At 36.6% G+C, this 27,995-nt stretch overlaps 3 protein-coding genes across 5 annotated transcripts in view; 1 reads left to right on the plus strand and 2 right to left on the minus strand.

Moving 5' to 3' along the window:
- The window catches only part of LOC109098870 (unconventional myosin-Ig-like), a 42,377-nt gene extending 27,006 nt beyond the window's left edge, over positions 1-15,371 (minus strand). Inside the window, 17 exon segments of the mRNA XM_042776704.1 lie at positions 504-711; positions 1,679-1,845; positions 3,834-3,966; positions 4,066-4,140; positions 8,532-8,602; positions 8,888-9,058; positions 9,147-9,261; positions 9,380-9,525; positions 9,960-9,999; positions 10,001-10,164; positions 10,433-10,549; positions 10,730-10,828; positions 10,953-11,006; positions 11,908-12,073; positions 12,379-12,472; positions 13,381-13,589; positions 15,127-15,371. Of these exon segments, the coding sequence (XP_042632638.1) occupies positions 504-711; positions 1,679-1,845; positions 3,834-3,966; positions 4,066-4,140; positions 8,532-8,602; positions 8,888-9,058; positions 9,147-9,261; positions 9,380-9,525; positions 9,960-9,999; positions 10,001-10,164; positions 10,433-10,549; positions 10,730-10,828; positions 10,953-11,006; positions 11,908-12,073; positions 12,379-12,472; positions 13,381-13,589; positions 15,127-15,221 (2,124 nt within the window). The 5' untranslated portion in view covers positions 15,222-15,371.
- A 631-nt stretch (positions 15,372-16,002) lies between these two features.
- Positions 16,003-27,995, minus strand: part of si:dkey-154b15.1 — an 81,543-nt gene continuing 69,550 nt past the window's right edge. The window contains exons 1-4 of one of the 2 annotated variants that reach the window (XM_042776706.1): positions 21,089-21,145; positions 20,012-20,202; positions 19,818-19,903; positions 16,003-18,797 (exon numbers count right to left, since the gene is read on the minus strand). In XM_042776706.1, the coding sequence (XP_042632640.1) occupies positions 17,451-18,797; positions 19,818-19,903; positions 20,012-20,195 (1,617 nt within the window). In that variant the 5' untranslated portion in view covers positions 20,196-20,202; positions 21,089-21,145 and the 3' untranslated portion in view covers positions 16,003-17,450. Of the gene's footprint in view, positions 18,798-19,817; positions 19,904-20,011; positions 20,203-21,088; positions 21,146-27,995 lie in introns of those variants that run through there. The other variant, XM_042776707.1, reaches the window with a different exon arrangement.
- On the plus strand, positions 22,045-27,964 carry LOC122134568 (protein NLRC3-like). Of its 2 annotated transcripts, XM_042776708.1 has the most exons (7): positions 22,045-22,289; positions 22,550-22,657; positions 22,906-23,013; positions 23,889-23,998; positions 24,551-24,620; positions 26,090-26,297; positions 26,642-27,964. In XM_042776708.1, exons 4-7 carry the CDS (start codon positions 23,949-23,951, stop codon positions 27,418-27,420), a joined length of 1,107 nt encoding a protein of 368 aa, XP_042632642.1. In that variant the 5' UTR covers positions 22,045-22,289; positions 22,550-22,657; positions 22,906-23,013; positions 23,889-23,948; the 3' UTR covers positions 27,421-27,964. The 2 variants fall into 2 exon arrangements, with proteins under 2 accessions (XP_042632642.1, XP_042632643.1); XM_042776709.1 differs by lacking the exon at positions 22,045-22,289 and having other exon boundaries at positions 22,331-22,657.

A 27,995-nucleotide genomic window follows, 5' to 3' on the forward strand; every position in this document is an offset into this window, starting at 1 on the left:
TAGAAATAATGAGCAGAGCTATATTTACATCCATATCTTCATGTATGAGCCCACTATAATCATTCAAAGCAGATTTGAATCAACATGTACAAAACACACAAATAAATATTGGTTTATAACATTCATGAGTGCAAATAAATATTGCTTTACACATATACAGGTATATTTATATCGGCTTTGAATAGGAATGGGTTTCCCATAAACAATAAAACACGTAGATGAGGATGTAAATATAGATTTATGCTCTCTGCAAGATCAAATGTATGAGGTTATAAAGATCGACTGAAGTGGAGGTGCAGAGGGAGCTGCTGTCTACATTTTTATGATCCCAATCCACTGTCATGTCACCTCTGAACACATTAAAAAAAACTGAAGAAGTCAAGAATGATTAAGTGAGACAGCCACAGAGAGCAAGAAAACATCCAGGCATAACAATGTTGAGAGACCTAAAGCGCCTCAGGAAACAGATAGAGAGGGAAAAGTGAAAAGATGGTGTCTGTCACCTTCTGTAAGAAGAGCACTAGTATGGGGATGAGCGCGGATCTCTCTTGCTCCAGCGTGAAGAGCGTGCGAGGGGTTCTCACGAATAGCTTGGTGTGGCCGTACGCTACATCATCCTCAAAGCCGTGTTGGTTCACGATGGCCTCCACAGCCTCCTGGTCAGAGCCCATCAGGTGATTAGGCCAGGTGTATTCACAGGTCATCTTGTACCTGAGCATGAAGGTAGCAGTCAGAATTTACTCGTGGGCAGTGCATTTAGCACCTGATTTTTATTGCTGGTGCCTAGTGAATTAGATGCACTTTTTTATGAAATAGCACATGCTTTGTGGTGGCGTTGTTTAGTCAATCTTTATAGAAGTACTCATTTAATACATGATTGTAATATTTTTTTTTTTTGGTTTACTAACTATCAGCACTAAATCAACACTAAACCAATGCATCTAAACCAATGGTTCTTAATCAGGGCCCGGGACCCAGTAGGGGGCCTCAGCATAATTCCAAGGAGATGCAAAATGGCTTAAAATTATTTAAAATAAGACAAAATATGCTTTAAATAATAACAATATGCTAAAAACCTGTCATTTTATTTAAAAACCATGGTTCATACATTTTTGGAAAACCTGGATAAATGAGGAAACTTTAAAAGTGCAATTTCTAGATTTGGAGTCATGGGAACTTATTAAATATTAATAAGTGATGGAAACTTCTAGAATGAATATACATTTTTCTAGTTATGTCAAGATCTAAAATATTTTATCAGGTAGATAAATTGTAGATAAATTGTGATTTTGGCATTTTTAGTCTTTTTTAATATTGACATTATTTTATATTTTAATCTTATTTTCAACTATGATAAACCTATTATAACCCTGGTAGAAATTGTGGAGAATATTTAAATTGGGAGCAAAAAAAAATAATTATAAAAATCTTTCACAAACTACAGGAAAATTTAGTTTTTGAAACTTCTGAAATTGGGGAATTTAAGCATTTATATAAATTATTTAATTATATTATTGTAATAACACTCTATAAAATGAAAGTTTGAAACCAGTTTTGGTATTACAGCAGAAATATTATGGGGCCCTCTAAATATTGTCTTGGACAGTAAGAAATCAAAATTTTTGATTTGAACTGGTGAATTTCAATCTGTATAAAAGTTGCATGTGTGACTTCTCACCTCTGCAGAAAGCGTGCATAAGGCTGTCTGTAGGCAAATCCAGCTCGACGCACACGCACATTCTCCAGCAGTCCCAGGTACGCCACTTGGTGCTGACAGCGTCCGTCATCAAACAGCATGGAAGACTTCACTTCATTTGGCTTTATACACCGCACATAGTATGGCTCCTGTATGAAAAATGTAATCTCACATCATTTGCAGAATTTGCAAAATAAAACCATTTCCCAAAGGTCTTAAAGGTACGTTATTTAACTGCAGCTGACCAAGAAGTTAGTTTAATAGCCAATGACAAAGATTTAATAAAAGCAACATAAAATTATATGGTTATGGTTCAAAGTTGGTAGTTATACTAATAATAACACAGAAGGCCTACTATTACAATAATAGAAAGTATAGTTATAAGTAACTATATAGTTAGACTTTTTCTCCCCAACCTTTCCTGGAAGTGTAAAGCTCACTTCATCAAGATTGCACCGTGGTACACTGATTATGACAATTCCTAGAACTGTGAGTTTTCTACATGAATAGAGAGCTCACCGTTCCCCTTCTCTACTACACAACAACCTCCTTATGTCATTCTATCTATCTATCTATCTATCTATCTATCTATCTATCTATCTATCTATCTATCTATCTATCTATCTATCTATCTATCTATCTATCTGTCTATCTATCCATCCATCCATCCATCCATCCATCCATCCATCCATCGTGTCTGTCTATCTATCAATCTATCTATTTTTTTATTAGTTATTCAGAGATATTGTTATAGACTATGTGTTTCATGTGATAACATCTAAATGAACTTGTGAAATGAACTAAATCAAGCTGTCTACTACATTGCAAAAGTAATTTTGAGGTTCATATCAGGTAGAAGCTTTTTGAGGTAACGGCCGCACATATTCTTTTTTTTTAGTAATTTTGAGGTTAGAGAGCATGTGAAATGGGGTGGATGGGGTGAGCGGTCAGATGAGGTACAGGTGTCCCCACAGGACCAGAAGGAGGGCAGCCAGTCCTTTACTGTCACATAAAAAAGCAGAAGCTGCCACGGATGCAGCCCCACTTTACTACACACACACACACACACACACACACATGCAGCCCGGCAGACACAGAAACTATCATGAATGCACTGGGTCATCCCAAAATAACAGCACCAAATGTCACAGATTCTTAGAGGAGAGGAGAGGAGAGGGAGAGGACGTCTGATGGATGTCTGGAGAGGAGAGGAGAGGAGAGGAGAGGGAGAGGAGAGGAGAGGAGAGGAGAGGAGAGGAGAGCCACCCATGACTCCACACTAATGCAGGATTTAGCAGGTGTTCCTCTACTGTTAACTGCTTTATCAAATACAGACAGTATCCATTAGAGGGATTACTTTTTTCAGCACGTCTACATAAGAGATTACTTGAGCTATTCTGAGAGACACCTATTTCATCTTTTCACAGTGGACATTATTAAAGCGGTAGTTGGGTAGATTAAGGCCAGATTAAATTCATGCTTAATTCTACACATATGCTCTTGCAGACATAATGTACCACAATGGCCCCTATCTACACCAATTCGTGAGATTTTAAAATTGTGAACACAATGGGCTCAGCTGACTTAGAAATTTTGTATAAATTAACCGAAATCATAAGATAAGGATGTGCATGAAAAATAAATGACAAAATAAGATGAATGAAGGGTTTAAGTGGAATCTAAATAGTGATCCCAATTATTTTTTCAACACTTAAAGTGTACTTAAAAACCACACACATACACACACACGCGCGCACACACACACACTCATACACACACACACACACACACACACACACACACACACACACACACACACACACACACACACACACACACACACACCATTATATAACATTCATCAAGCCAAGTGGTATTTATTCAAAAGAAAGACACATTTCTGATCTCCATACATCCACTAAAAATACCCTGACACTAGTTGGTTAAAAGTTGTTGTAATAATGGCTCAAAAAGTGAAATTATTTTTGAAGAAAAGCTCCAGCAGCATTTATGTGCAGACGCCATCTGGTTTGACATTTTATTAAATGCAATGACATTTATACATATTTAAGTGTGGCTTAAGTGTCCGAATGTTTTTTGGGGTCACTGCATGACATTTGAAGTAATCATTTCTTACCTTACAGGCCAGTTTGTCCACTAGAGCAATAATAGAGTTTTTGAAGAGTGTAGCTGCAGTTAGAGGTCGTTTGGTCACCTCTGTAATACTCATTTTCCCATCAGGCCACATTTCTTTGAGGACGGGGTCAGAACTACATGAAAAGATTAGAAAAGAGGGTGATAAACAGTTGACCAAAAATATTACATTGATTATTTCAATGAAAGAAACGTTGAAGTCTCCAAACTACTACCTGTTGTACATCAGTCGCTTGAAATCCTGGAAAAGTGGGTCCTTGTTCTTATCAAGAAAACCCTCAACTGAGTACCTGAAAGGAAAATGAAAGGAGAAATCAGTACAAGGCTTGACATAAAGAAAGAAATTACATTAATTGACTGACTCAGTGGTTAAAGCACTCAGCGAACAGTCCTTCATACTTGATTCAAGTCAAACACGTACAGATGACTCGCACAGCATGCAGGTAAACCTGCACCTGGGCCATTATCCTAACAGCATGACATGAACAAAAATGTTTCAGACTGCTACTTCAGAAAGAAAGGTCTTAAAAAGATAATTAGACACATTCTGCTTTGCCCTTTTTGCCATTTTCATGGACGGGAGAGTAGACAAGGACAGGAAATGATGTGGAAAAGTACTGGAGGTACCATGATGGCATCAGATGGTAATACAATAAGTAGACAAGGACAGGAAATGATGTGGAAAAGTACTGGAGGTACCATGATGGCATCAGATGCTAATACAATGGCATACAAACTTGGATATATATATAATATTATCTCTCTAATATATCTATACAAATAATATATAAAGATAAATACCCCACCACCAGCAATTGTCCTAATACTTGAGAAACTTGGCCAGGAAACCCAGAATACCACAACCAGCAATCCTAAAACAAAACGCTGTGCCAGGAAACCAGAAACAACAAACAGCTGTTGACTTTGATTTGTTTTTTTGGTTAAGTTTGGTTTGATTTGGTTGGGGTAGATTGTTTGTTGTGGTCAGGTACAAAATCAAAGCAGCCTTGAGTTCATAGAGTTCTGTGGACCGGATTAGCAGATGAGCCAAACCAACAATCAGACCCACACACATAGACATGTGTTCATTCAGTCAAGTAGAAAAGAACACTGCATAATACATGCAGTAAGCGCACATTATTTGCTTACACATTTCCAAACACATGCACATTTATTCACACTCACAGTCAAACATGTGCACGGCCACATGGCTGTGAAAAAGCAATATCACTGGGGTAAAAGCAGTTCTGAGAGGAGAGATGCTGCCCCGTAGCCCTTCTGCAGTAGGCCGGGCGAATTCCTGAAAACAGGGTGAGAGTCGGGGTAAAACAGCAAGCCTGAGGGTTTCCGAGGGAGCAATCTGTGCATATACAAACCATGTCAAAGAGTAAGAATTATCAAAGTCACAGTGGTATAGAACTACGCTAATTTGATAACAGCTAAAAATACTAGCTTACAAATGCATCTGTTTCATTTTTGGCGCTTGTATGGTGAGGTATGATGCTGCTTATTTTGGAGAGTCAAATGGTCATATGATAAATGTGAGATGAGTTTGTGGAACAAATGATAGAAGAGAAACAGGAAGTATGTTCAGCTCACTGCAGACTAAATACTTCTGATTTACTGTTGAAATGAAAGGACACTTCACATATCTATTTTTAAATGCGTGTTATAGATCCTGCTGTGATCAATTCATCCATGTAGGCCTATATGTATCTTTTTATTTTATTTCGACCATGTAATGTTAAATCAATAAGTCATAACTAGACCTTCCAGAGAAATCAACAGACTTCTCTCTGAACATACTGTATGTTGGAATTCTCTAATCATTTAGTCTCTTTAAACTCTGCCCCAGCAAGCTTGCGTTCATCTTGAGTCCACTTTTGAGCTTAAAACCCACATCTCAAATTCCAATCAACAACCAATGCATAGAACCAAGTCCCTGCCCCAGGTTTTTTCTTTTTTGATAATCTGTTACACTCAGATGCACAATATGGAAGAAAAAAAGGTCACTTCTTCCATTTCATCGCAAAACTGCAAGTCTCAAACAGTAATACTGTATGCTACATTGTTTTTCTAGCTATCATGTTTGCATAAAATTTATAATTGTATTTTGTATAAAGTTTCTAAAATAAGCCATAATTATGATTAAGATATATATATATATTTTTTTAGAGATGACATTTAGTTTGACATTTTCTTTTTCCTGAACTTTGGCTATTTCTTAGTTTGATGTTTTTTTTGTTTTTTTCTTTTTATTGTATTTTAATTGTTTTAAAGTTTAAATACTTGATTTGTCAATTTTTGGCCTTTTCAATTCAATCATGGCCAGATTGGACTAATTAATTTGTTTCTTTTAAGTTAAATCATTGCCACATTTGACTAATTTGTTCCTTCATTTTAGTTAAATCGTGGCCATGTTGCACTAACTAGTTATAGTTTAGTCGTGGCCACGTCTGACTAATTAGTACCCTTACTTATAGTTTAATTGTGGCCATGTTGCACTAATAACTTCCTTCGATTTAGTTCAATCGTAGACACGTTGAACTGATTTGTTTACTTATTTTAGTTCAATTGTGGCCACATCGCACAAATTTGTTCTATCGTTTTAGTTAAATCGTGGCCATGTTGTACTAATTAGTTCTCTTAAAGGTACACTAAGCAGTTTTTAAAAAAACGCTTTTGACCACTGTGTCGAACCGAGTCCCAAATAACACTCGCAGCCAATCAGCAGTAAGGTGCGTGTCTAGTAATGATAGGGAAAAGAGAGCACTCAGTGAGTGCAGACAGATGCTAGCTTATCGACTATAGATAGCAAGTAAAAAAACAAAGATGGCAAATAAAAGAAGAGGAAAATTTCAGAGGAACAAAACATTAAAAAGAAGGGTTACGATCAGGCAAGAGGTAGGACTCGGAAAGAGCAGCTTCCGCGTGGAAAATATCAGAGCAGCTTCCTAAATCAGATGCAAGTTGCTTTGGGTTTCTTTTAAGTGAGCGATTTTTTTGCTTTTTCACACAAATTTTCTGTGTCGGCTTTTGCTTGAATGTGTTGTGGACAGCAGGCATAGCAGATTCCGCCATTGACGCTGCCAGGTTTGTGCACGTACGTGAGGGGCGGTGTTATCGTCCTGTTTGGGTATGGTGGGTTTTTTTTTACATTGATTTTATTTTTAGTTAAATTCACACACTTGTTTTAGTTTGGCCGCAAAGCTGTGTTATCTTTTGGTTTTCATGAAAAAAAACACAGCTGTCATAAACTGCATGGTGACACAAAAGGTGATCCAAATGCTGTGTGTTGTGCATAGACAGCAGGCAAATGGGCTTAGTCCACACATACACGGGGTATTTTTATAAAGTTTTTTTTCCTCTTCCAGAACATGCAAACACCTATTGACGCTGCCAAGCCAGGTTTGACGGATAATCTCAACCAGCCGCCAATCAGAAAGCACGAAAGATAACAGCGCTGGCCTCCTGAGGGGCGGTGTTATCACCCTGGCAGGTCGTTTTCAAAATGTTTCTGTTTCAGTGACCTGGTGTTGCAATTTGCGTGTGGGGCATAGAAAAGCTGCGGTTTTGAAAAATAACCGGGTTGTGTGGACAAGGCTGCTATAGGGTGAGGGTAGACCAGGTGTGGGGTTTGATGAGACCAGGCCGAGGCATTATCAAAATAGGGGCGAGGTCCTGTTGGGGTATGGTGGGTTTGTTTTGGTGTGAGTTGTGATTAAATCAGTGTGAGTTGTGATTTTGTTTATTGTTATTTAATATATTGTATTAATTTTTTATTTTGGCATGCGATCAGTTTTTGAGCCTAAGGGCGATCAGTTTTTAAAAGAATGACTAGTGATTGTTTGTTTGTTTTATCAAAGCAAATAAAAAAACTGTAATGCCTTTTGTGATTGCCTATTTATCTTTACATTTGCATAATCAACCTTGAATTAATCAAATTATTGTACACATGCTCTTTATTTGCTTTATGCATAAGAACTGCAGTTTCTGCATTAATAAATTCTGATTTGTTCCTCACTTTTAACATAGGAATTTAGGATAAATTTTTGGTATGCACCAAAAAAATAAAATAAATAAAATTTGTTTTTAGGATAAATTTTTGGTAATTTACAAGATGAAGACCAGGGTTATTTTAATTTGAATAATTTCCTTTTTTTTTTTTTTGAGTGGATAAAATGTACATTTTAAGGTAATTTGAATCAAATATCTCTGATAGCATTTGACTGGTCACAAGTTTTGTTTTATTCTGACATGAATGTAAAAATATTCCAAAGGATTTATCAGTTTATTTTATTCTAAAGAAAAAAAATATTCTGCATTTTTTTTAACATTTTTTTTTTCTTTCTTTCTTTTTGTGTGTTTTTTGTGTGTGTGTTATAGTTTTATATAGATGTGTATAATATAGTGTTTTTTAATTATTTACTGCTAAATATTCTGTTTGTTTTGGTCACATTTTGAAAGTTTTATTTTTTGTTTGTTGTCTTAAATGTGTCAATTTGTTTTTAAGAGTTGTCTTAAATGTGTCAATTTGTTTTTAAGAATTGAATGGCAGATCATGGTGGTACAATGACTCAGATTCAGCTACACTTGTTTCAGAAAGAATATTGGAAATTAAATTTTTATTTAGTTATTTTTTTTTTTCACTCAATGAATTTGAGGACTTTGAAACACTCACGTAACGTCTCCTGCGTAGTGTCGGATACGGAAATCTCGATTGAACTCCATGGTCTTGTCAGCGGGACAGAGCTGAGAGAAAAGGGGGAAAAAAAGGGGAAAAGCGTTTGGGTTTCAGTGCTCATGACTTCAACAGGTATCAGACTGCATGTTTTTGTTTCTGTGTGCATGTAATGTGAATGAACACTGCCCCCCTCTGACCCTACTGCTAAACTGAATTCAGCCAACTACAAGTCTGGTCAAATGAGGTTGCAGTTTTGTTCCATAATTCATGGAAGGCCTAAAAATGTCCTCTTATGTGATGTGATCGGAGGACTGCTGAGGTAAAAAGGAATGGGTGCTCTTCTGAGTGCTTACTTTCCGGGAGGTGTAGTGAGGGTGCTGGCCCAGCTTTTTGTTCATGCTGTCCAGGCAGACAGTATCTGTGACTTTCCCTGCAGTGAGACAGGCTTCATCCAGGATGGAGATGATGCCCTTATGAGGCTGCTCCACTAAATCCACTATGATCTGATTGTTAAAGTATTCGATCTAAAAGAAAGAAAAGTCCAATTTAGAGAAAGGGTGCATGGATTTTATTACAGGTTCAATATGGAATATTTGTGTGTATTATGCTCACATGTTGCCATGTGATACCCTCTCTCTGGTACTCGTCCTGCTCCTGTCGTAGGATAAGCTCAATGAAGAGCTGCTGTAGCTTCTCGTTGCAGTAGTTAATGCAAAACTGCTCAAAGCTGCAGACATGAAATGGGTACGAAAAAACCAACCACTAAAACCAGTCAAAAAAAGTCCCATGTATATGAAGAATTTTAATGCCAAACAATAACTACTCAATTCTTAAATGGCACTGACCTGTTGTTGTCAAAGATCTCAAAGCCATAGATGTCCAGCACACCTATAACAGTGTTTTTACCATGCAGGGCGGGATTGTAGTCCTTCACTTCAATCACACTATTGATACGACCCACTATCCACGCAAATAATCTCTCATATAAAGCCTAAAAATGAAAGTTGTGCCTTAATGATAACAACTAAACATGTCATATGAACATATAATACAGCAAAGACATATTTAAAGTGGTCATACCAACATTTATCATTTCAAGTTCACTTAGAAAATTTTTTTGCACCAAAAAACAGTTCCAAATTGTACATTTCCACACTCCCCCGACACCGAACTGAATTTATTGATGTAATTGTAGTTTGTGTTAATGTATTCATCCCTTTGATGTCACAAAGTTTCCTAATGAGCTGTTTCTGCAAGTATATAGTCTTTCAAATGAAGAGCGGCTTACATAGCACATTGAACTGGTATATTATATAATGATGAAAGAAAATTGGATGTTTCATATGATCCCTCTAAGAATCTTTGCGTAATTAGAAAAACTAGATGATGGATGAGCTACAAACAAGGAAAACTCTTTGCAGTTACCTTGGCAAAAGCGTCTCTTCCATAGCTAGCTTCCTGCTCGGTGTCCCTTTTCAATGACCTCACCACCTCCAGTAGCCACTGTACGGTACAGCAGTGTTTTCCTGGCATTCTCAGCCTCTGTGGACGTCAGCTCAGATATGTGCTTCACTGTATCTTCTCCGACAATTATGACATGTTCACCATCATTTGTAAACTGAAGGCTACCCTGAAACAATAACATGGCAAGGCATTTAACCCAGTGGTTCTCAACTAGGGGAACATTCAGTTATTGGATTTTTTTTTTTAATTATCTATTATTTTAATTATTTTACTATACTGGGCCCTCATATATTGCATTGGACAATCTTAAAGAAAAGAAAAAATAGAACCAGTGCTTTAAACATCAATTTAACACAGCACTGACCACAAACAGACAGAAAAACAGAAGCAAATATCAGCAAATAATCTTCCAGAGCATTCAGTGTGGGACTGACCAGGTGTAGGATGGTACTGAGGATCTTGTAGATGGAGCTGATCTCTTCAGCAGTGAAGCCGATCACTTTTAGTGCCGCCATCACAGCTTTGTGGCATAAGGAGTCATTATTGGACGCCTGTGACAATGATTTGGAATGACACAGAGAAACAGAAAAAAGAGAGAGAGACTAAAGACACATAAAAACATTGATGGTACATTTCGTATAGTAATATGTGGTTCATTCAGTCTCGAATGGTTAGTCTGTGAAAGGCTGTGTGTTCAGAAACTGTAATATACTCATAGGATAAGTACGGACAAGTGTGACGGAGGCTCCTTGACTGGTGTAGGCATATTCTGCAGGATCTCTCTGCAGATACAAAGACTTCAGCAATTCATCAGATCCTCCCCGTAACACCTGCATAAAACAGAACATATAAATGTTGAACTATGTGAATTGTTTGTTAAAAACTGAATAACAATTCTTGCAGCATTTGGTACTCCTGAAGTAATGTCGCCATAACCGATTCGGAAGATCTGACCTGATAAAATGAGTGGAAATTTCTCTCTCCCTCCTGCTGCTGGACAACTCGTGACTGTGAGTACAGAAAAATATCGGTGTTATTTGTTATTTTTTCGGTATTATACAGTTGGCCTATTGATATGACTCTCAATCCACCCTAATAAACTCTAAAAATACAATTGAAAGCCAGCCAGAAGTGAAGGTATTATGGTATCTGTGTTACACTTAACCTCCCAAAAGAGAACAATTCACATAAACACCACAAAACTAAGCAGTTTTATTTTTATAAATATTATTTTAGGAATGTTTTGACAGCTCTATGTCAGTATTTTAAGTCTTTTCACGTATTCTCAGAGTGGAAATAATACGTGTGATGGGGGGGTAAGCACCTTCTCTTTAATTTTTTTTAAATAATATTTATTAACATTTCTGCAGAGCACTGATGGCTTTTTATTGCAAATGTAATATAACAAAAATATAATTTAAGAACAAAAGCAGATTAACTATGAGTGCTTTCAGTTGTTATGTCTCATCTTGCAAAAAATGTGCTAGGGACATTTCGCCAGCATTCATTATAAACATGTTATTTCTTTATTACTTCACTTAAATTGAAAATCGAAAATAAAATATTTAATAAAATTAAAGAGTTATTCGTTCTTTGTAAAAATGTAATGTTTTTGTTTTAGTGCTAACGTTTTGAGAACATAATTAAAGGCCAGATAAAAACCATTCCTTATTCCTTATTAGCTTGGGATCATATCGGACGGTAGAAAACATCTTAGAACTGTCATTATTGAGCACTTATTACAAACTTATAAAAATAACAAGCATATCACAAAACTGTCCCCATTTAAAATAATAATAACAATATAATTGTTTGGATGCCATATTTGGATATAGCAGTTCGATTTTCATTTATATGTCATGTTTGTGATGCATTTTAATTTGTACTGATACGATCATGAAGGTCTCACCTTCTCCAGCAGGTAGTTGTTGATGTGTCCTCCTGTGGGGTCTCCGTTAAAGTTGAAGTTGATGTCCATGTATTTGCCGAAGCGGCTGGAGTTATCATTGCGGTTGGTCTTTGCATTTCCAAAGGCTTCTAACACACAGTTGGATTTCAGGAGCACATTCTTCACACTGCGTTAGGATGCAAATACAGTGAAAGTAAAAAAAAAATAATGTATAAACAGACGTGTGTTTTTTTCAGGGTACACGTATATGGAACGCAATAAGAAACTCAACATCATACTGCCATCTAACAATAGAAGATGTTCAGGTTCATCCCCAAATAAACTCCATTAAACATGAACATTTGACATTTTCTTTTCAAACATTTCATTTTCATACAAATCAGTTTTTACTATACTATTGAGAAATAAATGCAATAAATGCTTTTATATAAATAAATAAAAATTAGCTGTCAGTATCTCCAGGAAACTGACCTCTCGACCTCTGCCCTCTGGCTAGGGTTGGTGATCGCTGCAATGTACTGCATAATGTACTTGCTTGCCTCAGTCTTGCCTGCTCCACTCTCACCTGAAACACAAGGAGATTTGTGTGAACCTGCCTAATCCAGACAGTAAAGTCTTTGTTTATCAGTTTTATTCTTCCCTAATCAGAGGCGGTTCATCACAGAGTATAACGTCACCGCTGCTCCTAACAGTTTTACAGATGCGATAAAAACAGCATGGAAGTAGTATGGAGGAAATGAAAGCAAAAATAAGATTTCACATAGGCCTCGCTTTTGTATATATTCTTGGCTTGATTAAATAGGTTTTGGCTTGATTTTGATCAAAATGATGTTACACCTGTTTGTTCTTCGATTCTACTTAAAGTTTAACAGGGCATAATATTTTAAGATGAACACATACCGGACTGAAGCAGCTTACCTTTAGTTTATTACCCATACTTCATTCTTTAAAAATCATGTTAAATCATGTCTCATATATGATCCATCAGGCTTTTGAGGATCTCTCAGTCATCATTTTATTGCACTGAATTATGTTTTTGGCCTCCATAATAAAAACTAAAGAGCTTTGTTCATTTAAATCTAAGCATTTGAATCTCATATTACTAAGACACATTAAAATCTCATTGATTTACATTACAAGCTATCAGCATTTCATCTTACGTTTAGGCCATTTAAATATCATCAACTGCACCAAAATGCATTTGTCCCCCTCTTTGAATATGAGCTCCATATTCTCACTATATCACATTATATGAGCCATAAAAACCTGATGTATAAACAAATACATTTTTTAAATATTTTATCTAAAGGTTCAGTAGATTTTTCCGACTTTCATTTGATATGTCAGGCTTAAATATTAGCTATTTTCATTGTGCATTTTCTTTCTGGTTATCCAGTTTGATTATCGTGTTGTTGATCATTGTGCAACTGTTGTTTTATTCAGCAGTGACTGTGTGTTTAGCAGCTGCTGTACCTGAAATGACGATGCATGTGTCTTTGGCTCGCCTCTTCATGGCTTTATAAGCAGCGTCTGCGACAGCATACAGGTGAGGTGGATTCTCATACAGTTCTCTGCCCCTGTAGTCCTCAATGACCTCCTTCCCATAGATATCCATCTGTTTGTATGGATTGACTGACACCACTACTTCTCCAATGAATGTGTAGATACGGCCTTTCTCAAACCTGAAAACAACAAACAATACTGTGAACGATGTCAAGTTGAACAGCAGAAACTGCTTTAACAAGACTCGTTGTTTCCATCATAGTGCTGGTTTGCTTTAGTTCCTGATAAATGAACAGACACAAAGAACAAACGATGTATGTATTGAGTATTACTGTAAGGTGGGATTCAGTTAATCATAAATCATACTTGGAGGTTTAAGATGAAGTTAGGGATAGCTACATCCTGAATTTGTGTCAACATTAATATAATAAAACACCACAAACAGCATCCCTTTTTACTCCATCAAATATCATAATACAATTGGAGATGAATTTAAATTTAAACAAGGGGAAGCAAGTGTCATAATGACGTTCATTTTGGTATATGTGCCACTGTATGTTTCTCAATGTCATACGCCCGTATTAAGCAGGAAGTGATACAGGGCTGGGAAGTGAGAACAGGAAGTGCAGTGGGGCTCAAGATGACTCACTTTCTGAATTTCAATCAGCATAACATATAGTGTAATCTTAGTAAAACAAACATATCCACTAACACGCTATCTCTTCCTGCTGTACAGCTAAAATACATAGACATCTGTAACGAAGTTAAAATGCATTAGTCATTATAGCCGATAAATTCTTCACAGTCTTTCAAAACAAGAACGTTCACATTAATGTCTACACATAATTCATAATATTTAAGGATTTAATTTGTAGGGTGCTTTCCCTCAGCATATTGTGAGCTTAGTAGTGTTTTGATGTACTGTATGAATGTGCGGTACAGTCACATGAGGCCTGGTCATACCTCAGCTGATAAAATGCACAGAATGGTCAAGAAGTTATTATTTTTTTTTTTTTTCATGAGGTTTCAGAGGCGTAAGAATCTGTGGCAGACAAAACAAGCTTGCAGTGAAACTTCAAACACTTTTTAACATCACACTCATAAAGAGTCTTGTGAAAAGGTCATCTGATTCAACCCGGTTCAACTGATGACATCACAGATGTGGGACTTGGGTGCATATGCTGAATGTTAAAGGAAAGGAGAACTAGAAACCTTTAAAATCATCATCAGAACTGCTAAGGCTGGATATGATCATCCGTGGCAAGACATGATAAGATGTAAATTTTTGTCTCTTAGGCTGTTGATGTCAGCCACTTAAATTGATATTTCAGCTATGAGCGGGAAAGTCAAAAGTGAAATGACACATTGTTTCCCTTCCACTTTTTTTTTTTTCTGAAAATGTGTCATTTTCTCGTCACGGCATTTGTCTACTGAGAAGGGAGTGGTCAAAATCAAAAAAGCACCATAGACGTAAAGCGAGACTTTAAATTCTCGCTTTTGAAAGTGAAACAGATTTCACAAGCAAGTTCTACGTATAAAATAGATTTTTTTTAATCAAAGCTCTCAAACTGAGTTTAAGCTTAACTCAACATCAACACCAAGTATCCTCTTTGAAGCCCATATTCACTGCTGTCTTGTCAGGTTATTTGTAATAGTACATAATGTCCATTGAATCTTTTTACACACCACCACTTGGTGAAAACTGTTCTCTCTTACCTTAACCTCAAGTTCTCCATAAACTGCTCCATGGTCACCTCGTCTAGAAGCACAAAGTCTGACTTTCCGAACTCCAGGCCCTCCAGCTCCGCCATCCCTGCGGGAGTCTATCTGACGGATGAATGGATGGAGAGAAAAGTAGAAGGTGACGAGAAAGACACAGAAACCCAGCACTGACTGCCGTCCTCTCGAAGCCGGTAAAGGAGACGAATGTGGAGTGGGTGTGGCCTACATCTTGGTTGTTGCATGATCCGAGGCTGTGCTGAGTGAAGTCACTGATGACTGTGGTCTGCAGGCTCCAGCATGTCATCCTGTTCAAGAGAACCTCTGCATATGTATGTGCGTATTTTTGTACAAATGTAGAAGGAACTATCTTTAAATAAGAGTATTTTGCATCTTGCTGAGCTACCACAGGCCCTGAAAGCAGCCACAGCGAAACATTAATTAACCTTCTGTCGTGCTAACTAAACTTTATTTTAACTTTTTTTTTTTCAACACTTTTTCAACATTTATAGCCTTCCCCATATTTGTTGTGCCATTTGCAGAATGCAAATGAACTATAAAGCCAAAACACAGTTTGGCTTTTTAAATGTACAATATTGTTTAGTCAAACTAAAATTGCGTATTTAATAAAATAAGCTATAAGTGATCATTATCTTATAAGAGGAGAAATGGCATTTCCTAAAGCCCACCCTTTTCCTCTGGTCCTGCAGTCATGGGGGAGAGTCGATCATAGACTCCTGTCAAGATCAAGATCTTTCACATAGTCTGAGTTTATGCTGCCCACACACACTAATCTAGGATCTGTTCCATTCTTGCAAAACCTACTCACAACCATAAACAACAGGACCAAACAAGATACAGACAGACAGGAAAAGCCGCACAGCATGCCATTTATGGAGAAATAAAAGGGGTGCCGGAACAATTGTGATACCAGTCAGCAAAGATACTATCAGTTAAATACTATGGAACAGTCCAACTGAACATGTTGTTTCTGGTCAATCACAGTATTGCAAATTGCATGCTATTAAATACATGTAAAACTACAAATTCTCTTCATTTCAACTTCATTTACTGCTCTAAAGCCATAAGGTTATGTCATTATGTCTGCTGATTCAAGACTATTCCACTTTTACACGTTAAACAGGTATTGACAATAAAAAGAAAGAATGTTTTAGGTAATGACTAACACCTTATTCAGTTCCTTGTAGAGAATGTTTGTGGTATTACAATATTTTGAAGAACATGGGAAATTGGAGAATGAGCTGATATGAGTCAGTAGTCACTGTAATTTTATAACTAATGTACAACTAATACAAACTTCACAGATAACTGAATACAGATTAACATTCAATGCCATTTGATTACAATTACTACTTGTCCACATTACAGTAATACCTAAAAATAATTCACATCCCAAAAAAGAATCGTTCTGATAGCTTAAAAAAAAAAAAAAAAATGTTAGCACAACCAATGAATCATAATGACCACTGTGGAAATTCTTAAATAGCAAACCACAGCTAAATAAAAAAAAAAATTAGAGAAATTTTAGTATGACAGAAATCTGTATCTGATAGAAATACTCAAATTAATTCAATGTTAAATCAAAAACAGCGTTTCATAAATCTACAGGAAAAACAAAAGCACTCTGCACATTAGTGTATTTCTCACATTCTGTCATTTTTAACACAAAAGCCTGGGTTCGTTTCATTTTTTCTAACAGAGAGGTGCTCAGCCCCTAAATCAACCACAGGACCTGCCTCACTTCCTGTAGAATGCAGAAAAAGACACTTCCTCATCAAGTCTCCATGGTAATGAACGAGAGTCTTGACAAATCAGCAATGCAGGAAAAGACTGAACATCGACTGAAGTGCAAATACTGAAAAATATATCAGACAGGTGAACAACAGCTAAAATAAGTTATTTGGATATACTGATTTTCTTTGTCATATGAGACAAAAATTACAAAGCATTCACAGTGATTGTTGCAAAGTGTTCAAGAGTGAGTACAAATGAAATAGATGTGTTTAGGCCAGGGGTGTCCAAACCTCCAACCCTAATTAAACACCTGAACCAGCTATTCAAGGTGTTCAGACTCACTGGTTGAACCTATACTCTGTATAAAGTTTGCCCTTTAGGAGCAGAATTGGACTTCCCAGTTTAGGCAAATAGCATTGTCAGCATAGTGTCCTGTCCCTTTCTTAAAGCAGAGGTAATCACAAGGTGTCTGACCAATTTTATTTAAGTTCTGTGTTTTACAGTGGATGATAACTTGATGTGATCAGTCCGTGCCATAAGACAGAGTATTGATGTACTGGATTTAGTCATTTCTTAAAGCGTGGCTTTAATGTATTTTTAATGAATTTATCAACAGAACCAGAAAAAAGAGGAGATCTTATTTTAGGGAGTTTTTGTTTAGATGTCTGAACTTCATTAGATGGTGTCAAATACTGCTGATCAGAACTTGATGCTTCTTGGTTTACTCTGCTTTGATCTTTGTGTTGTAACCGAGAGGCGCTGTGTGCCCTGCCACGTGGTGTAGAGGATTTAGTCGGCTTGCGACCTCTTTCCTGTTGTACTTCTTGCTGCAACTGAGAGTCCTTTCGGGAATGTGAGGCAGAGGAGCTACTAACAGGAGTAGTGTCCACAGCATCAGGACTTTGTCCTAAGTCTATGTTCTCCTCTCTGGCCCTTGTTTTTGATCTTGGCAAAGACCTGCTGCGTCGCAGAATGTTCTTTGGAAAGTGTCCTGGCGGAGCATTTTCAACCTCCCGTCCAAGAAGCTTTTCCTTCGCTTCATAACTGTCTTTAGAGGACCCCACCACTTTAAAAATGTCACTTTCCTGCCTAATTAAAACACTGTAGATCTTTTGGAATGAGTAAGCGTTCTGGAAAATGTGTCTCTGCTGACTGGAGTCAAGCTTTTTCAGGTCTATTTCATGCGTACGTAGAGATGAGCTTATCTCTTGCATGAATTTAGACATTTTTTTAGCTGCTTCCTCACAGGCTCCTCCCAAGACTTTAACCTTAACAAACCCTGAATCATCTTCATGATTAATCTTAGTGTGGTAATCTGATTCTATTTTTTCAATAAACGATTCCTTAAAGTACATTACGTATTTAAACACATCTGGATCCACATGAAAGGAATCCTCAGTTTTCCGTTTGGGAGATGAGAGATTCCGCTTCTGAATGCTTGTGCTGGAATTCTCATAGCTCCTGGTGGGACTGCTGAAGGAACTTTCTGTGTTTGAACTCACATCCAGTGGAGAGGCAGCCTGCATGAGTGCCTGCTTGTCTGGGGATCTTGAGTTTATTCCAGAAGATGGGTTTCTGCCCGCAGCATACATTGAGTGGCCATTGGTGTGACTGTGCCTCGATGTGGAATGAGATCTAGATTCATAGTCACTGGAGCCAGCTCTCATGACAGACTCAGATGAGTAGCCATTAGAGTATAGCGAATGTGTTCTTCTTTGAGGGTGAATTTCTTGAGCCAGAAGATGCATGAGTTTGGGGTGGATGCGTTTTAAGTTAAGAAAGGTTCCCTGCAAATGCAGCTGTCCCAGGCTGGTCTCTGACACCTGGAAGCCATGGCCATGAAGAATGTTTCGGATCTCTCTCTGACTGGAGAACATCTTCACATTGAGGAATGCTTCAGCTGGCATGTCCAACTGAGAAGTGAGAAAACAAAAACAACTGAAATAACATTATATGAGTATAAGCATGTTATGGAAATATCTTTTTCATGCCTCACTTTTAGGCTGTTATTTATTTAGTTTGTGCAGTGCTGGTCTTTTTTAATCACTATATGATTTAAACGTTACGGTAATATCTGGATTCAACATTTGTGGAATACTTAATGCTTAATATGTATGTAATTACAGTTTCAGATTTGGACATCATGCGGTGTGTGTGGTGGGTAATGACGTGTACTGACATATTAGTCTTGACAAAACAAAGCAATGAAGTCATTAATTCAAAATTAGAAATTCTCCATGACGAAATGTAACTTTCAGTTTGTGTCAATACACATCCGTAATCAAAACGTTCTGATACGTCTTTGAAAGTAAAAGAAATTGCACACATTCCTGTTCAGCCAGGCAAGCTGTCTTGTGACCCCTATCAGTGCTTTAAAAACTTAATCTAAAATGTCAATATTTGGAGAATTATTACTGATTTATTTTCATTAGTTTGCATAAGCTATGAGTAAACTATATTTATCTTGTTTAAGTTTTCCTGTAAGTAAATCAAGCATCTGGAAAATCATCAGATGTGTGTTATAGTTTTTCTGACGGCTAGATGGAGCCAGAGCATTACTTTCAGAAATCATTTCTTAGCAGTCAACCAAAATTTGGATTCAATTTAACATAATTGTTCTTACTACCAGTTTAATGTGTTTTGTTTTTCAGCCTTCAGTCGTTTAGACTTGTTAATTGATTTTATTTTATTTCTTATAGTTTATAGTTATGTTTATATATCTTCTGTAAATTCTTGTGTAAATACTTTTATCTTTTGCGGTTTTATCTTCTGGGACCCACAGAAGATAAATATTCAAATTAAATAAGATGTTAGGAAAATGGTAATTATTAAAAATGTGCAGTGACTGGATTATGGGAGGAATGCTGCATACTAAAGTTGTAAATCACATAATTCTGTGTGATTCAGTGACGTTAACCAATGAAATGTCTTACTTTAGGCTGATGCATCTTTTTAACATCCAGTGGGTAAAACTGACTATCCAGTTCCAAAACATGATTATGTTCCAAGACCCCTGGTACTAAGATATTGAATAAAAATAAAATAAATAAATAAATAAAAAACAAATATTAGTCATGCAATATGATTTTATAGTAAGATATACTTAAAGAACAACATAGTATCATACCTTCTTCTTTTTCAAAAACAACATAAGCCTGGCCTTTGTTGGAGGTGGGATAAATCACTATTAAAACCTCTCCACCTTTGTTACTGGGCCTCAAAAAGTGCATGGTTAATTTGTCAATCATTTCATTATTGGAGTAGTTGTCTGGAAGTCCATTCACTTCAATAACCATTTCCTTCGTGTCCATCTTAACACTGAAACAATAAATAGTGGGAGGAAGTTACAAATGATAAGTTTTTACAACACAAAATGAATTTTTTTCTTTTTTTTTCTTCTTAGTCTTCCTAGAGCCAGTATGTCTGTTGACCACATTATGCCTGAAGCTTACACAGCTACCTAACGAGAAAAAAATGTTTGACTGAATGAGACTCTGTGTACACCTAGTAAAAATGTTGAAAAGTGGCTTAAATGCTATGCCTGAAAGTGAAAGACACACCTCCTCCTCATCATATCAGGTGTAAAAAACAAGGAAACCAAAAAAATTAATATAAACAGTATAATGAACAATATATATACAGTATCTGAATAAAAAACAACAACTATATATATATATATATATATATAGAGAGAGAGAGAGAGAGAGAGAGAGAGAAATACATGTAAAAAAAAATATTGCATTTGTACAGAAATTAATAAAAAAAAAATGAGTAATTTAGATAAAAAAAAAAAAAAAAAAAAACAACACAACCTCTTATTTACATAAGGTCATTCGTTCATTTAATCATCCATTTAATTAAATATATTACAGTTTTGGACTATTATATTTTTTCTAAAAATGCAAGCAAACAAACCAGAACGAACAAAACTGAAAAGAGCGAGAGACGAATCGGAGAGCAGAGTTAAGAATCGGGTTTGGTTGTTGCCCAAAATGTGCGTAAATCGGAAAATAGAGTTTCTGATGACTAAAACAGACAGTTGCTGGATATCTTTGAAACTTCCTCACTGACGCACCAAGCACAGAAAACTTGCGTTACAATTGGCGTTCCACTATGAATCAGGTACCCTATACAATGTAATTTAAACGATAAATGTACAGCGATTGTTGAAGAATTTTACGCTTAGAACTTTGCAAAAACGTACCTGTTGAGGATTATATAAATGCGTTCGCCAGGTGGAGATACTGCAGCAAACAAACACGACAGCCCTTGTTTTTTAAGTGAAAGTGAAAGTGAAACTGCGTAGTCTCTCCACGGAAACCAAGGGGGGCGTGTCAGCGTGCACTGGATAAAAAAATATTGATCTGAAAAATATTATCTCCATTAATGATCTATAATAGGCCTACTTATGCAGAACATACAGCAAATCGCGATTAAGACCCCAATTCAGTAAATACAATTAACCACCATCAATAGCACAACAAAAGATTAGCTATTTAAAATATTTCTATATCCAAAGCTATTTACAAACGAGTAACACCACAAGCATTTAATCACATCACAACCATGTTGTATGTTTCTATGAGCTGTGTTTGAAATGTTAAATGTAATGCTAAAATTCACTGTCAGTTTGTTTTGTAATCAGCTTTTTTTAGTTAAGTTCAGCCAACATTTAGTTTGTCTAACAAACTCTAAGGTGGATTTTTACAGTGTTGTAAATATTTGTGGCTGAACATTCACCAGTCACATGGGAAGATTACTGGGTAGCCACAATCTTATTGTATGTATAAATACTCCTCCCTTAAAATGGCTCAAAAGTGACACCGGGCATCATAAGGAAAGAATAATGATGACTGAAGGTATCTATTTAGAGATAAAGCAATAATAATGATTTATTGTTATAAATGCTGTGGAGAAATATGGCTGTTACCCTTTCATAGGGCATACAGACATTCCTCCATGTATTTACTTCTGATTATTACTGTTAATGCTTAAATAAATGAAACATTATTTTGAAAACTGCCTTGTCATGTCTGTAATATTCTGAGACATATCAATGTTCCAGCCAATGACAAAGTGACCATAAACATCTCTAGTCAGGTCAAAGAACAACACTGAGATCAAAGTTGATTCTAACACAACAACAAACTTTAAGAACTTTCAGCTGCACTGAAGAATCTAAGAACAGTTAATCATTAATTCCTTTTACAGCTGCATCTGAAATGTGTGTATAGTTTCCTCTGAAACAACAGCTAAAAGTAACCAAATTCAGTGATAAAAAGGCGTGTTTTTTTTTTTGCTTTTCCAAAAGATGCAATATGTTTGTACTGTAACATATTAACATTTGCCACCATGGCCACCAGAAAAAATCTCTCAGCAGAAACTGACTTGAAGACAGAGAAAAGGTGAGAGAACATTAAGAGTCGTTCCTTCTTTTTTTTTAAAGTAATAAACGGATTGATTCACCATGAAATAAATATCAGCTGCATATCATGTAATATGTAATACATTCAGCTTTGAATTATGATTCAGGTTGGGATTGTATCTGAATATTGTTTCTATATATTGTGCTTCTACCTTTGAATTGTAAAAAAATATCCCTTAAGACAAAAGAGGGAGGTTTGGGTGGAAGGAAGTGATTTAGTGAAACCGTGTTTGTGTTTAGTCTGATTCAGAGAGAATCTCCTAAATATAGACGTGTGTCTCTGAAGAGTACTGCTTCGATGTGTGACCCACCTATGTTGAGTGAGAAAGACTCTGTTGTTGATGTAAGGTGAGGACAGTTTAGAGGATTAAATAAGTTAAAACTTGATCACACACATATATACATGAAAATATAAATTGAATAAATATGCACTGAACAGCATATTTTGTACACTAATATTAAGTTAAAATGGTTATTCAGGTTAGAGTTTGATATAAATAGTGACATTATAGCCTGTTTTATCCTTTATACTGACTTGAAGAATTTGTTAAGAAGGAAAAGATTTAGTGACAAACCATGAAACCATGTTGTGTTAGTCTGACTCAGAGAGAATGTCCTGAATGGAGCTGTTTGTCTATGAAGAGTGAAGCATCAATGGGTGACCCACCTGAAATAAACGAAACAGACTCTCTGGCTGATGTAAGGTGAGTACAGTTGAGGATTACATCCTGTAATCAGATTTTATTACCTGAGCTGGAGGAGTTTGACACTGGTAGGTTCCCATCTGGTGCTAGTTGTGTCAGATTCACATGCACATTTAGCAGAAGTTTAATCCTACTAAAGTGCAAGCATAAGTGTCATGAGTAAAGTTTATCCAACATTTGAGCGCTAGTGGATTTTGAATGTAACTTCCATCCATCCATCCATCCATCCACCCTTACAAATTTACACTCACACTTACAGAAAAATTTAGTCTTTTTTTTCACCCTAACTGATGAAGTGCATAGCTTTTCATTTCTGAATCAACCATGTTGGAAGACAAGCCCATGAATATTCCAGGATGACAATGACAAGATCTTGGCCAAAAATTTATGCAACTCATGATTGAAATAAATGTTGTGATGAATAATATTGGTTAATCAATGCCACAATAAATGCACAATATAATTAAAGCTAAAAGTCCAACAAATTATTAGACTGTGTTATTTATGTATGTATGTATTTATTTATTTATTTATTTATTTAGGACATGCAGTGTAAAGTTGACTCTAGCACATCCCAAAGACATTCAATGTCTTATTTGCTCAATTAAATCCACACAATGACTTTATTTATTTATTTATTTATGCCAAGCAGTATATACATATATACATATACATATATACATATGAATTGTAAGTATACTTCAAGTAATACTGAATACCAGCATTCATGTCATATAAATGTTTATGTATTAATATAAGTTACAATGATTATTCTGGATAGATTTTTTCTTAAAAAATGTCATCATGGCCTGTTTTTTTTCCCCCTTTAACTGTGGAACTTGTAAAGAACATTTTTTAAACTGTATGTGTGTTAGTCTGATTCAGGGAAGGCCTCCTGAACCCAGCTGTTTGTCCTATGAAAGAGTAAAGCATCAATGGGTGACCCACCTGAAATAAATGAGACAGACTCTCCTGTTGATCTGAGGTGATGACAGTTTAGAGCAGGGTGGTCCAATCCTGCTCCTAGGGGTCCGCCTTCCTGTAGAAGTTAGCTTCACACCCCTAATAGCATTGCAGTAGTTCAAAGCTTTGGGCATGGTGCTAGGAACACTAGCATTAATCCCAGGGGATTCCCAGGAAATACATGAAACTAATAAAATTTATTTCTAGAATGCAGTGTAAAAACACTTTGGATAAAAGTGTCTGCCAAATGTGTATATGTAATTAAATACACCTGAACCAATTAATTAAGGACCTTACAATTTCTTGAAACATCCAGCAAGGTTGGAGTTCCCTTCCAGGAGCAGGATTGGACACCCCAAATTAGATATTTAAGTAGGTTTTTGGTTGTGTTATAACAACTAGATTATCAAATGTTTCAATTTATTTACCCTAAATATATATATATATATATATATATATATAATATATATATATATATATATATATATATATATATAATATATATATATATATATATATATATATATGGTTGCTCTTAAACTTATATTGTTGAACTTATTTCAACAACCAACAGAAATGAACAGGATGTATCACTGTCGGAATCAAACTCCACTGGACAGAAGCAGTTGGACTCGATTTTTAAGGTTGGAGTGTTTTTTTTGTGTGTCTCTCTATCCGAACATCATAGAACAGTGTTTTTTAACCCGTTCCTATAGCCCCCCCAACACTGCACATTTTGCATGTCTCCTTTGTCTGATACACCCATTTCAGGTTTTTGGAGTCTCTACTAATGAGCTGATGACTTGAAGCAGGTTTGTTTAAGGAGATGTGTCAAATGTGCAGTGTTGGGGGTCTCCAAGAACATGGTTAAGAACAAACTGACAGGGGGTAGAACACTAATCTTTTCAGGGGTGTCCAATCCTGCTCCTGGATGGCCACTGTTCTGCAGAGTTCAGTTCCAACCCAAAATTAAACTCATCTGAACCAGCTAATCAAGGTCTTACTAGGCATACTAGAAACTTCCAGGCAGGTGTGTTGAGGCAAGTTGGAGCTAAACGCTGCAGGACACCGGCCCTCCAGCACTGAGTTTGAACACCCGTGAATTTGTTTATTGTGTATTCATTGTCCTCTGTGTCCTGCTGACTTTTGTACATTTTCAATTATACTGATTTGCCCACATATAAGTCCAGGCTTAATTTAACTTTTAGGAAGGGTTTGAAGGGGTTTTTTTTTTTGAAAGTTTGAAATTGTTTAATGAACCCTGGCTTATTTGAGGCTGCTTATTTGTCAACTAAGTTATCGATTTAATATTGATACTGAGGTATTAGATTCTGGTATTGTACTGAAGCCAAAATTGTGGTATTGAGCCATCCCTACAAGGTCGTTATGTTCCATTGGGTCTTTAGAGTGGATGGAGATAAAAAAAAGTGATGTAACATGGCAAGTATGGTGTCCCATACTCAGAATCTGTGCTCTGCATTTAACCCATCCAAGTGCACACCACACAGTAGTGGACCCACACCTAGAGCAGTGGGCAGCCATGTTTGCTGCAGCACCTGGGGAGCAATCAGGGATTCAGTGCCTTGCTCAATGGCACCTCAGTTGTGGTATTGAGGCTGGAAGAGAGCACTGTTCACTCACTCCTCCAACCTACAATTCCTACCGGTACTAAGAGTTGAGCCCATAATCTTTGGGTTACAAGTCAAATTCTCTAACCATTAAACTATGACTACCCTTAAAAAACAACAACCAAAAAGCAAAGCATCTGTGTCCAGTGGACAGAGGCCCAGGTACTTAATTAAACTAGCATTGGGACACTTTGGATTGCTGGGTTCAGTAAAGATGCAAATGTAATTTTCTTTACATGGATCTTTTGGGTCTTGGTCTCCCTATTATGAGACAGAGTTTTGTTTAAACAACATCTAGTCAGTTTGTGTACAAACACCTGTGGTCGACTATGTGCCTCGAGGATGTGTAAAAGGATCGAAGCACCTTATTGATATCTTCTGGCTCATGCATGTCGTAATTGAAGATTTTTGCTGTTTGAGGCTTTACAGAAGTTTTTACAGAAATGTTCATTGTTTGAATACTTTTCTGTCAACACCAATTTCAGGAGCTTGAACACAAAATAATCTTTCTGACAAAGAAAGAGCTGAAGAGGATCAAAGGAGTTCTGAGCCCACATTATTCTGCAATCTCTGAGAGAGAGGAGGAGGAGGTGGATGAAGGTGAAAGCAGAGTCAGACAAGGGCTCCTGCAGATCACCCTGAATGTCCTGAGGAGGATGAACAAGACAAACCTTGCTAACATACTACAGACCAGTAAGAGCTCTGAGTCATATTACCATGACGTAAATGTACAAATAATTTTGAAGATTTTAGGATTTAAAGAATCGACCACTATGAATGAAATACAAAAGCTGTTTATACATAGCTGTTGATAAGAGGAGAGTCTAAAACAGTAAAATCAGCTGTTTTAATAATTTTTCTTATACAATTAGAAAGGACTTTTTAAGTATTTAAGTAAGTTTTATCAAGCTGACTAGTCTAATCCACTGACAATTTACATATTACATGGAAATTAGGATTTTCCACACTGATCCATGCATTTATTTATTGTTTGTGAATAACATTTATTTTGATTCCCATTTTCCTCTGCTCCTTAGGACTTGCCCCTTTTAATGTGAAACAGCACAAATCCAGACTAAAGGAGAAATTTCAGACAATTCATGAAGGAATGTCAAATAAAGGCAGCTCCGCATCTCTGAATGATATCTACACAGAGCTGTACATCACAGAGGGAGGTAGTGGAGAGGTCAATAATGAACATGAGGTGAGACAGATTGAGACACAATACAAGAGATCAGAGTCACAGGAAACACCAATCAAATGCAATGACATATTTAGGCCTTTACCTAGACAAAACAAATCCATCAGAACTGTGCTGACTAAAGGAGTAGCCGGAATTGGAAAAACAGTTTCAGTGCAGAAGTTTGTTCTGGACTGGGCTGAAGGAAAAGCAAATCAGGATCTCCACTTCATTTTTCCATTTCCTTTTAGGGAGCTAAATTTAATAAAGGAGAGCAATCTCAGTTTGATTAACCTGATTCATCATTTTTTCACTCATACAAATAAATTGAGATCAACAAACATTGATGACTTCACAGTCCTATTTATCTTTGATGGCCTGGATGAGTGTCGACTTCCTTTGGATTTCCAGAACAATGATATTTTGTGTGATGTGACAGAATCAGCCTCATTGGATGTGCTGCTGACAAACCTCATCAAGGGGAATCTGCTTCCTTCTGCTCTCCTCTGGATCACCTCTCGACCAGCAGCAGCCACTCAGATCCCTCCTAATGTGATGTTAATCTTAAACAGGCTAGAAGTAATATCCTGTCACTGGGAAAACTGGCTTTTCAACAGCTGGAAAAAGGGAACCTGATCTTCTACGAGCAGGACCTGAGAGAGTGTGGCATTGATGTCAGAGATGCATCATTGTATTCAGGAGTTTGTACCCAAATCTTCAGAGAGGAGTTTGGGCTATACCTAGGGAAGGTGTACAGCTTTGTACATCTGAGCATCCAGGAGTTTCTTGCTGCTTTATATGTGTTTCTTTGCTCTTTTAAACAAACAGGATTTGTTAGAATGTTCAGATCATCTTTGACCAATTTACTTAAGAGTGAAGTTGACAAGGCTTTACAGAGTGAAAATGGTCACCTTGATCTCTTCCTTAGATTCCTTTTGGGTCTCTCATTGGAGTCTAATCACACTCTCTTACAAGGTCTAGTGAAAAAGACAAGAATCAGATCTCACAGTGAACAGGAAATAGTTGAGTACATTAAGATGAAGATCAGGGAGAATTCCTCTTCAGAGAAATCCATCAATCTGTTCCACTGTCTGAATGAACTGAATGATGATTCTCTAGTGCAGGAAGTCCAAATATACCTGAGCACAACTGGTGACAGTCAACTCTCTGGGGTTAAAACTGTCTCCTTCTCAGTGGTCAGCTCTGGTGTT

Source organism: Cyprinus carpio, chromosome A19, assembly GCF_018340385.1.
Source record: "Cyprinus carpio isolate SPL01 chromosome A19, ASM1834038v1, whole genome shotgun sequence".
Lineage (NCBI taxonomy): Eukaryota > Metazoa > Chordata > Actinopteri > Cypriniformes > Cyprinidae > Cyprinus > Cyprinus carpio.